The sequence below is a fragment of the Centropristis striata genome, chromosome 24 (assembly GCF_030273125.1).
Source record: "Centropristis striata isolate RG_2023a ecotype Rhode Island chromosome 24, C.striata_1.0, whole genome shotgun sequence".
In the NCBI taxonomy this organism is placed as follows: domain Eukaryota; kingdom Metazoa; phylum Chordata; class Actinopteri; order Perciformes; family Serranidae; genus Centropristis; species Centropristis striata.
Window position 1 is genome coordinate 7,208,015 of NC_081540.1, and position 11,323 is coordinate 7,219,337.

At 37.2% G+C, this 11,323-nt stretch overlaps 1 protein-coding gene across 1 annotated transcript; it reads left to right on the plus strand.

Annotated features, from left to right (window-relative positions):
• The first annotated feature begins 2,573 nt into the window (after positions 1-2,573).
• cab39l (calcium binding protein 39-like) lies at positions 2,574-10,919 on the plus strand. Its single transcript, XM_059327735.1, has 8 exons — positions 2,574-2,729; positions 3,906-4,070; positions 5,021-5,139; positions 5,237-5,405; positions 5,488-5,547; positions 6,736-6,801; positions 6,920-7,063; positions 7,783-10,919. Exons 1-8 carry the CDS (start codon positions 2,628-2,630, stop codon positions 7,960-7,962), a joined length of 1,005 nt encoding a protein of 334 aa, XP_059183718.1. The 5' UTR covers positions 2,574-2,627; the 3' UTR covers positions 7,963-10,919.
• Positions 10,920-11,323: the final 404 nt, after the last annotated feature.

Sequence of the window (11,323 nt, forward strand, 5' to 3'; positions counted from 1 at the left end):
CATGCAAAGAGGGTCAAAGTTTTTATGTCTCATACGGTTGATTACAGTTTTGGAAGAACTTTCCAGGAAGTAGCCTGTTGCACCAGCTGCTGCCTCCTCACAGTTACATACACTGTTAAAAAAAAAAAAAAATGTCCGGAAATGTATTGTATTATTTGACAGGGTTTTTCTTGTTTTTTCTATATCATGTGCAAAAGACATACAAAAGTAAATACAGCTGTATTTATTTCTACAGAAATATTCAACAGTGATTTATATATATATATATTTTTTTTAAATTGTAAATAAAAGTAAAATTGTAAATAAATACAAAAATACATATAGAATTGTAAATAAAGTAAAAATTGTAAATAGATACAAAAATACATATAAAATTGTAAATAAAAATAAAATTGTAAATAAATACAAAAAATACACATAAAATTGTAATAAAAGTAAAAATTGTTGAATGGTTTTGAATGTTAAATTTCAATAATTCTGTCAAAAAAAAAGGACACAATATATAGCTGAATTTGAAATGAAGGCAACTTTCTATTTTTTTAATATAAAGAAAATGTAGAAAGAAATGTCGGCGCAACAAAATAGAAAAAGGTGCAAAACATCAACCATCATATTAAAAAAAACATAGTTACTCTACTGATATATTTAAGCATTTTTTAACTGTTTATTATCCGTATTTTTAAAGAAATTATCTGTAAAATACAGTGTAACCAGGGAGTTCATCCAGCTTGTGTTTTGGTGTAACTTTGCATCGAAACGGATGAAATGAGTCTAAACATGGAGAGGATGAAGGGGGAATGGTGGCAGAGGAAGGAAGGTGGGAGTTTGAGTTTAGAGGGAGGTTACGGCCTTTTACATTCCCAGATGAGGATTAGCAGTCACAAGTTCTCCGCCTGTTCCTGTTCCTGACCTGGCCTGGATTGTTACATCGAATTCACTGTAATTCAACATTCAAGACCAGCAAACAATTGAATTATACTGTAAAATAGTAATTTACTTTCCTCTTTTATTCATGCCATTTGCACACAAAACAACAAGAAGTAACTCTCTCTGTAGAACCCTTTTATCCATTTGAAATGACACCTAAAACACAATATATGGTGCAGAAAGTGAAGGGGTCTGGATACTTCCTGGAGCCACTGTGTGTATATGACTCCAGAAACATGGTCACTAATCTCCCGACACCTTCACAACTGTTGATACCAAACAATCTGTGACATTCTGACTTCACCAGGGCAAAATACAACCTGACGCCCACTCACATATTATGAAATATGGATCATATAAAACCATATTCACCTGACTATTACTAGGGATAGATCTTTTGTGTTGGTTTAACCAATTATTAGGCAGATTGAAGCTTTTTCTAACTGAAACTGGTGCAACTATTCGCAGCAATTTGAGATTCCAACCAAATCCTTTATAGAGAGGAAATGAAAAGTATTTTTGTAGACCAACCTGGAAGTTAGCATCTCTATGGGGTCTAATGAGAATTCTCCTATGGATTTTGGATCATTGCAGAAAATACTAAGCTCTGTGGCAAACGCACATTTCTGATGCTGACATGTTTTGTTCTGCAGGATAATCTTCATAAATGAACACTTTTATGATGTTTGAATGCGGCCGACAGAGGTAAAAAGCTAACGTTATGCTATAGTGAACTACAACAGAGTCACATGACTTGAACGCCACTACCGTTATTCTTAAGACGCGCTCCGACAAGCTAACCAGCGTTTCTGACTATCTAGAGCAGGGGTCTCAAACTCGTGGCCCGCGGGCCAGTTGTGGCCCTCGTGACAATATTTTGTGGCCCCCACCTTGATATGAAAGTTTACTGTGAGTTTTATATGAATGGCACTTTACCGTGTTGTGTGTGGAAGGTCCCTTTAATTCCTTTTTTTGGTCATTTTGGGTCTTTTTTAATTAATTGTATGTCTTTTTTTAAATAATGTGTCGTTTTCAATAATTTTGTGTCTTTTTTAATAATTTTGTGTCTTTTTTGGTAATTCTGTCTTTTTTTTGGTAATTTTGTGTCTTTTTTGTAATTTTGTGTCTTTTTTTAGTAATTTTGTGTATATTTTGGTCATTTTGTGTCTTTTTGTGTCTTTTTTTGGTCATTTTGTGTCCTTTTTTTTTTTTTTTTTTTAGTAATTTTGTGTCTTTTTGGCCATTTTTGTGTCTTTTTTTTTGTAATTTTGTGTCTTTTTTTTGTCATTTTGCTACTGCCTCTGGCAGCCCCCAGGTAATTTGAGTTTGAGACCCCTGGTCGAGAGTGACTTTGCAAAATCACTGAAAAACACTACTAGAGGCTTTTCTAGTTTGGTATAAAATAACTCGCTAACAAGCTTATTTTCAACATTCAACAGTGAAAATGATCAGACTTTCTAAGCCTCTAAAGTCAGCCTCAAAGACTCAGATTATTTGGGCTCTCGTCCATTATTCTGTATCCTAGAAAAGCTGGCGAGTTCCTAAAGGTCACAGAAATGTTATGGAGCAGCTTTGTGTCCTGACTGCAGGAGTGACTTCACACTGTTTTGGCTGCATCCAGCGTGTCACTGACTGCTCCTTTTATGTGTGTGTGTGTGTGTGTGTGTGTGTGTAGGTCCCAAGGCGAGTGTGTGTCAATCATGCCGCTGTTCGGTAAATCCCACAAGAGTCCGGCGGACATCGTCAGGACCCTGAAGGAAAACCTGGCCATCCTGGTCAAACAGGATAAGAAGACAGACAAGGTAGAGGAGGACAGTGTGTTCCTGTGGCTGTCTCTTTGTGTGTGTGTGTGTGTGTGTGTGTGTGTGTGTGTGTGCAGGGGCCCGAGGGTGACAGCCCTCTGTGAAATTGGATTGTGGAACAGCCTGGCCCTGTCATCTCCTGACACTTCACTGTCAAGACAGTTTACACTCAGAAAAACAGACACAAAATTAGCTACAGGAGCCAAGTTCAGGCTCAAGTTTAGTTCAGTGTAGTTCAGATCCCTTAATGACAAGTAGCTAAAGCTGTCAGCTAAATGTAGTGCAGTAAAAAGTGCAATATTTGCTTCTAAATGTAGTGGAGTAGTTTTGGACTTTTCATTAGTTTTTTGTTTCAATTTCGTTGTGAATTTTTGAAAAAAAAAATTTTTCAGTTAGTTTTCATTTGTTTTTAGAGTGAGTTTGCTAGTTTTTATCAGTTGTTATTTTTATTAATTTGTTGGGTGTGAGATTCCAAAAGGATACAATAAATTTGCCTCATCCACCTCAGCCTCAATAAGGTTATTAACTCTTGCAGCTGCAGGTGTTTTGAATTTTGGTTGGAGTGAAGTGCAGAACTTTTAGAAGGCGATCGACTCACATAGTCGAGTAACGTCTCAGTCTCAGATACACAGATTTACCAATGTTTCCTGTTTGAAAAAAGTTGACATTTTCACTATAATTTTAGTTAGTTTGATAACCAAACAACACTGTTTCGGTTAGTTATCGTTTCTTTTAAAATTCTGTTATTTAGATTATTTATTTTAGTTAAATGAAAATGTTTTTTCAATTCTAGTTTTCATTATTTCCTTAGTTTTCATCTACTATAATTACCTTGGTTTCCATCGACACATTTTTGATTTGCATGAGAAAAGCTTGAAGACTTCTCTCTAAAGTTGTCCGATTAGACTCTTTTTAAGTTGTTTTTTCTGTCTACTTTTTCTACTTGCGTATTGGCCTACATCAATACATTACACTGCCATCTTCTGGCCAAAGTATGTTAATGCAGCTTTGTTTATTTGTTTAGTAGATGTGTAAATTTACATAAAATTGAAATACTCAAGTAAAGCATGACAGGACTTAGTTCCACTCCACCACTGCTTTGGAGAGAATAATGTGTCTGAAATACCCACAGGCAGCTTTTTACCCCCTCTTCATCTCTCACTCTCTGCTCTCCAGGCGTCCGAGGAGGTGTCCAAGTGTTTGGTGTCCATGAAGGAGATTCTGTACGGCAGCAACGACAAGGAGCCTCACACTGAGACGGTGGCCCAGCTGGCCCAGGAGCTGTACAACAGCGGCCTGCTGCTGTCTCTGGTAGAAAACCTGCAGGTCATAGACTTCGAGGTGAGGAGAGGAGAGTCGTCTCCTGTGCATCCCTTTTAAAAACTCAAACTAAGTCTATACATTTGTATCATAAAGCATCCACAAGGAGTTATGAAACAATTTTATGTCAACGCCTTTTATATGACCTATTTAACACACCTAACACAGCAGCAAAAACTCAGTTGGAAAACAGGAAAATAGCATCAAATAAGAGGAAATGGCTCAGTCTGGTGGGAAATAGTAAAAACTACAATTTTGAATCCAAGGTTCTGGATTTCAAGCCTGATACAGTCATGGAAAAAATGATTAGACCACCATTGTTTTCTTCAGTTTCTTGTTCATTTTAATGCCTGGTACAACTAAAGGTACATTTGGTTGCACAATATAATGATAAGCTATAATGATAGCTCATAAGAGTTTAATTTAAGAGCTGATATCTAGACATTTTGATTTTGGTTATTATCAAGAAAACCATGGAAAATGGTCTAATCATTTTTTCCATGACTGTATAATGGAATGCATGATTTTTTTACAGTAACCATAGGATCAAAACATGTTGTTTCTAATTGTTTTCAATGACACATTTTATTATAGACTTATCATAGGAGCTGAGGTTGAACTACCAACCAACCGTCAAAGAAGAAAAAAACCTCAAATCCTGCCAATGTAAACGCCATATACAATAACGCAGCAAAATAAAAAATAAAAAAGGCAAAAATGTCCCTCAATGAGCAAAGAGTGAGTCTGCATGAAGCTGCCATGAGCCCTTTTCATACTGCATTTTAGTTTGAGTTATTGCAGGAAAGAGAGAGAAGAAAGAAGGAACAGAGGAGGACACAGGTTGTCTAATTGTGTGTGTGTGTGTGTGTGTGTGTGTGTGTGTGTGTGTGTGTGTGTGTGTGTGTGTGTGTCTGTGTGTGTCTGTGTGTGTCTGTGTGTGTGTGTGTGTGTGTGTGTGTCTGTGTTTCCAGGGGAAGAAGGATGTGTGTCAGATCTTCAACAACATCTTGAGGAGGCAGATCGGGACGAGGAGCCCCACTGTCGAATATTTCTGTTCCCACCAAGAGGTCCTCTTTATACTGCTGAAAGGGTGCGACACACACACACACACACACACACACACACACAGAGTAAATACAGTCTAATGGCTGGTGGAGGTGACTCACATCCTCTCTCTGTGTCTGAAGGTACGAGACGCCCCAGGTAGCATTGAATTGTGGGATCATGTTAAGGGAGTGCATCCGCCACGAGCCCCTGGCCAGGATAGTCCTTCAGTCGGAGCATTTCCACAGTTTCTTCAACTACGTGGAGATGTCCACCTTCGACATCGCCTCCGACGCCTTCGCCACCTTCAAGGTACCTTCCTGTCATACCGGGAGCTATAAAAAAAACACATTTTCTGCACTTTATTTATATCTTTTTGCTTCTTTATTCACAGGATCTCCTGACAAGACACAAAGTGCTCGTGGCTGAATATCTCGAACAGAACTATGATGCCGTGAGTGATTCACATGATGTAATAGCTGCCACACGTGTTATTTGCTCTGTTATTTTGTTACCAGGTGGAACTTATTTAGTCTCTAACTTGCATCACTGACCACATCCATGCAACACACACACACACGCCTCCCACGTAGCTCACGCAACATCAGCCACGAGCCATATTTGGAAGCGTAAACATAAACAGTGCTCTAAATGACTGCTTGACACACGAGCAGATCAGGTGTCAGTCGGTGCAGAGCTCAAAGGGCCAGTCATGAATCAAAATAAGAAAGAATTAAACTTTTGACTTGCAGGAATCAGTGGAAAGCCTTGTCAGTGTCACAGCTTGTCTTTAAACAAGGCTCTGCTCTGTGCTGTCAGGCAGGCAGAGGGGCCCCCTTCATACGTCAGACCCCCAGGGGCCTCGGGGGCCTCAGGGGTCTCAGGCTGAACACAAAACTGCCTTTAAACCTGGACGTTGTATGTTGACAGATGTTGCTGTGATGCTTGTGAGGAGACGCTGCTCCTGAGCCAAAATACAGCATTTTGATTAGATCACCACAAGTTGTTGTTTTGTTTCTTCAAACCTTCACCATAAAACTAGTGCCAAAGAGGAACCCTTTGAACCCACTGGCAGGATTAAAAAAGTATGTTTTCTTCAAGAAATCGCCAAAAATACACAGTTTATCGTAGAAAAATAACTGTGAAAACTGGAGTATGAACTTTCAGGACTTCAGGACTTTTCAGGACAGTCCTTATAAAAGTTACAAAAGCTTCAGTTAAAAAAAGTAACCAAAACAAAGCTTAAAACTGTGATATTTCTGCCAATATCCCTTTATTCTACATGTCTCATTTAAAACATTGCCAAAAATAAACCATTTGGAATAACTACATCCTGTTAAAAACATTAAATTCTGCAATTCTCAGCAACACTTGACAGTCACATGACAAATATTCACTGAAAATCAGACACAACTGCAGGCTGTTTACACAGACCTGAGAGGAGAGGACAGGAGCCATCACATCGAGGTCGTTCTAAACCTTTTCACTGGTCTTGTTTTAAGATCTTGTGGACAAAATTCCAAAACACAGGCAACTAGACATGTCGAACTACAAGCCTTTCTCAAATTTCATCATTGAAGGAATGATAATCCACCGTACTGTTAATAATGTATTGTATAAGGTCTTTTTTATGTGATTGCAGGTGTTTGCAGACTACGAGAAGCTACTGCACTCTGAGAACTACGTCACCAAGAGGCAGTCTCTAAAGGTTTCACTCTAACATTGATTCTTATTCTCGAGTATCTTATTTGATGGATTTATCTCAATACAGAATGTCTCTGTTGCCTTGTTGTGATGCTCTCTCTCTCTCTCTCTCTCTCCTCCAGCTCCTGGGCGAGCTGCTACTGGACAGACATAACTTCACGGTGATGACACGCTACATCAGCAAGCCTGAGAATCTCAAGCTGATGATGAATCTGCTACGAGACAAAAGCCCAAACATCCAGTTTGAGGCCTTCCATGTCTTCAAGGTAAAAAAAACACATTTCAAAATAAAATGTATGAATGTTCTACCAGAAACCAGAAGTTACTGTGTTCCCATCAAGGTTATAATAGTTTTGGACTTTTCATTAGTTTTTGTTTCAATTTCGTTGTGAATTTTTGTTTTCAAATTCAGTTGAATTCAGTCAGTCGTGTAACATCTCAGTGTCAAAAAACAGATTGACCAATGTTTCCTGTTTGAAAAAAGTTGACATTTTCACTATAATCTTAGTTCATTTTAGTTAGTTTGGTAACCACACAATACAGTTTCAGTCAGTTAATGTTTCTTTTAAAATTCTATTATTTGTTTTTTTAATTTTAGTTAAATGAAAATGTTTTTTCAATTCTAGTTTTCGTTATTTCCTTAGTTTTCGTCTACTATAATAACCTTGGCTTCCATCAACACATTTTTGATTGGCATGAGAAAAGCTTGAAGACTTCTCTCCAAAGTTGTCCGATTAGCAGACTCTTTTTAAGTTGTTTTTTCTGTCTACTTCTTCTACTGATGGATTAGCCTATAGCAATACATTACACTGCCATCTTCTGGCCAAAGTATGTTAATGCAGCTTTGTTTATTTGCTCTAAACCAGCTGATGGAAACGTCCCAAATTTTCTTTCAAAATTCTGCTTCAAAATTCACTTTGACTTTAATGGAAACTAGTACCTACAGAAGGTTAACTCTCTCTGTTTTTTCTCTGCCTGCCTTCAGGTTTTTGTAGCGAACCCCAACAAGACGCAGCCCATCATCGACATCCTGCTCAAGAACCAGACCAAACTCATCGACTTCCTGAGCAACTTCCAGAAGGATCGCACGGACGACGAGCAGTTCAACGACGAGAAGACCTACCTAATCAAACAGATCCGGGATCTGAAGAAGCCGGCCTCCTAGAGAACATCCGTCGCCGCCCTTCACCCCGACTTTTTATCAATAGGAAGACATACAGTAGAAAACAAACACATTAACAATACCGGTTACTCTATTTCAAATAAATCTTCAACATGTTTTCTCTTCGTTGGTTCATACAAAACTTGTGCAACAGTAGTTCTCAATCACTGATCTTTCTTTTGTAAATTTTTTTTTCCATCTGTAGCATGTAGTGCCACAACTCACCGTGTTGGAGGCGGATGATTTGCTCTGTTGGGAGAACCAGCGGTTAAAAAAAAGCTTCGGGACAGTGCAGACGTGACCTTTTTTTGTAAGTAATTGTTTCAATGAAGTAGCTGCAAATCAAAAACAAAAAATATGAAGAATTTCTGCTTCTTTTTCTTTTAAAGCTCGGTCAACGTGTCTGGTAAAAACACATCCTCAGTCACTGCTGAGAGCTTTGTTTGCCAAATGACAACAGTAATTCCCTTCTGCTCGCCAAACGTCTTCTTATTGGACCGCCAAAGCCAACGATTGCTCAAGTTTTCCCTCTCTGAAGCTAAAACGCGTCATCAGAATTAAACACTAACAGATTCTAGCTGAAGCAGCTCTCTAACACTGTATATAAAGGCTGATTTGTCTGCTGTGATAGAAGATCATAAAGATTTAGCACACTCTTGTCCGCAAGACAAATTAGACTGAGTCATGGGAACCAGTTTCAGCCAGGAGAAGAAAAAAACAAAGTGAAAAACTTCAACTTGTGATCCTGTTAGAAAAAAAGACTATTAAAGACTAAAAAAAAGACTATTATAATAATGAGAAATGAATTATCTCAAAGCAATGACTTGGTATCCTAAAATTAGGACTTACTATCTCAAAAGTATGAATTTTTATATCTTGAAATAATGACTCGGCATCTAAAAATTACAACTTAGTATTGTAATGTAATATTGTAATGACTATCTTGAAATTATGAATGAGTATCTCAAAATTGACTCTGTGTCTCTAAAGCGTGACTTACTATTTAGAAATTTGACTTAGTATCGGGGAAAAAAAGATGACTGTATCCCAAAATTATGACTTACTATCTCAAAATTATGAATTAGTATCTCAAAGTTGACTTACTGCTCAAAATTATGACTTACTATCGCGAAATTATGACTCATATCTCAAAATTATGACTTACTAACTCAAAATATGACTAAGTATCTTAAAATGATGACTTAGTATCTCAAAATTATGACTTATTATCTCAAAATATGACTGAATATCTCAAAATGATGACGTAATATGTCAAAATATGACTTAATATCTCAAAACTTTGAGTAGTATCTTAAAGTAATGACTTTGTGTCTCGAAATGATGACTTACTATCTCAAATTATGACTTACTATCTCAAAATGATGGCTTAATATCTCAATATTATGACTTGGCATGTGAAAAATGATGACTTATTATCTCAAAACTTTGAGTAGCATCTTAAAGTAATGACTTAGTGACTCAAAATTAGGACTAAGTATCTCAAAATAACTTCTTATCTCAAAACAAATTGAAACTTTATATGTTACGAACTGACTTAGTAATGACTGACAGGATATTTATTTCCATCACATTGGTGTAAATGAGCTTCCAAAGTGAATAACGGTGTTTTAGAGAGCTGGTTTTAGTCTCTGTTGACCAAAAAATGGCGGAAAACAACAAAAACAGCAGTTGTAGGAGATTTGTGCGACTCGTGTGTGAATAATGAAGGGCCTTGTTAATGGACCATTCTGCTATCGGTACAGTAAGCTTCAATCATTTTGATCACTGGTTCTCTTCGCTGGTGGCTGATAGCACTTTCTGTATGATAAAAAAAAATAATAATATGATGACTTGTTTTTGTTCATCTTAAGCTGATCACTGTTTTCACACTTGCTTGAGGGTAATTTTTTTTTATATATAGTTTAATTTCTTTTCATGTACAGTTTCCGGTTCGTACACCTGAAGTGAGTGCCGCTGTGAGTGAGAACATTGAACATTAACAGGACGCACTTTGCTGTGTGGAGGAGAGAGGAGAGCAGCTGTTTGTGTTTGGCTTTCACTCCCTTTTCTTTCTGTACTGTAACAAAGTGTTTTTGCTCTGATTTGATGTCGGTGAGAAGATTCAGAGGTGCCTTTTTGGTTTGATGTGTTTTCCCTTCTTTTTGTATTTTCAGTATCTTTCTAGGGGGAGCTTAATTATTATGTTAATGAGAATATGCTCTGGATAGAACATATTTGTTGTGATTAAGCAGTGAACCTCTTAACTCACTATATTTGAGTTACGCTGTCAAAGAAACATTTTAAACTTTTTTTTTTTGCAGCTGATTGGTTGCCATTGTGTGAGGACCAGGGTCCCAGTTTGAGTCAGAGTGGCGCTGATTATCAGGAAAGGCCAAAGTTGTAACTGTGAAAATCCACTTTAATTAAAGGACCATAAAATGTGCTAATAATACTTTTAAAGTGCTGTTTCCTTTTTATATTTGACTCCGAAATTAATGAGTGTTAGAACATTTTTGAATTTCTTTCCCAATCGGTATTTGATGTGCATTGATTGGAGCTCCCACGGAAGTTTTATGTTAATATAATCTTGATGAATGACTTAAATTAAACAGTTTCAAAGTCAATTTAAAGGCAGTAGCAGAGACATTCATCAACCTGTGAATTGCCATTCTGCTTCCTCGTATCAGGTTCATATTTTGTCTTCTGGGTTAGAAATAAAAACACCAGCTTGTGTTTTTTTTAGCTGTGACATAGCATACTGTATCGTAATATAACATGAGGTGCAAAAGTAGACAAACTAGCTTTACATCAGACTTTTATTTCCAAACTAAAACAAAGAGCAACTTTGGTCCCGGCTGGATTATCTTCCCAGTGTCCTCTCTCTCTGAAAGCAGCCACCTTATATTCCACATTGATGCTATTGTACCACATTCACAGCAAATTAAAGGATGGGAATGCAAGCTTTGTGTGTGTGTCTTTATTCACAGGCAGCTCAGACAAAGAAATCTCATATTTTCACCTTTTATTGTGTTTATCGCTGCACGTCAGACGTCTTTGAACACCAAAGCACATAAAGGTTTAGTGGATGATTCAGACCTCAGTTACAGAAACATTACAACAGTTTGTTATGGTACCAACAGAAAAAAAATATGACAAGTTGAAGAGGCTTTCATGCGGGAAATTAAAGCAGAATTCCTCAAAACTGGAGTAGTAAAACTGTGAAATCAAGTTCCTTCTTAAAGCTGACTTATTCATATATAATATCTATTAATATATTTAATATAACTAGGTAAAATATTTCCTTCCTCTTATTATTCAATTCAATCTTCTGGACCACAGCAGCTACAGCCATGAGAACTTACAG

Coding starts and splice junctions, on each gene's coding strand:
- cab39l (XM_059327735.1), top strand. CDS start 2,628: ATGCCGCTGTTCGGTAAATCCCACAAGAGTCCGGCGGACATCGTCAGG. Junction 5,406..5,487: donor ACGCCTTCGCCACCTTCAAG/GTACCTTCCTGT, acceptor CTTTATTCACAG/GATCTCCTGACAAGACACAA. Junction 6,802..6,919: donor CCAAGAGGCAGTCTCTAAAG/GTTTCACTCTAA, acceptor TCTCTCCTCCAG/CTCCTGGGCGAGCTGCTACT.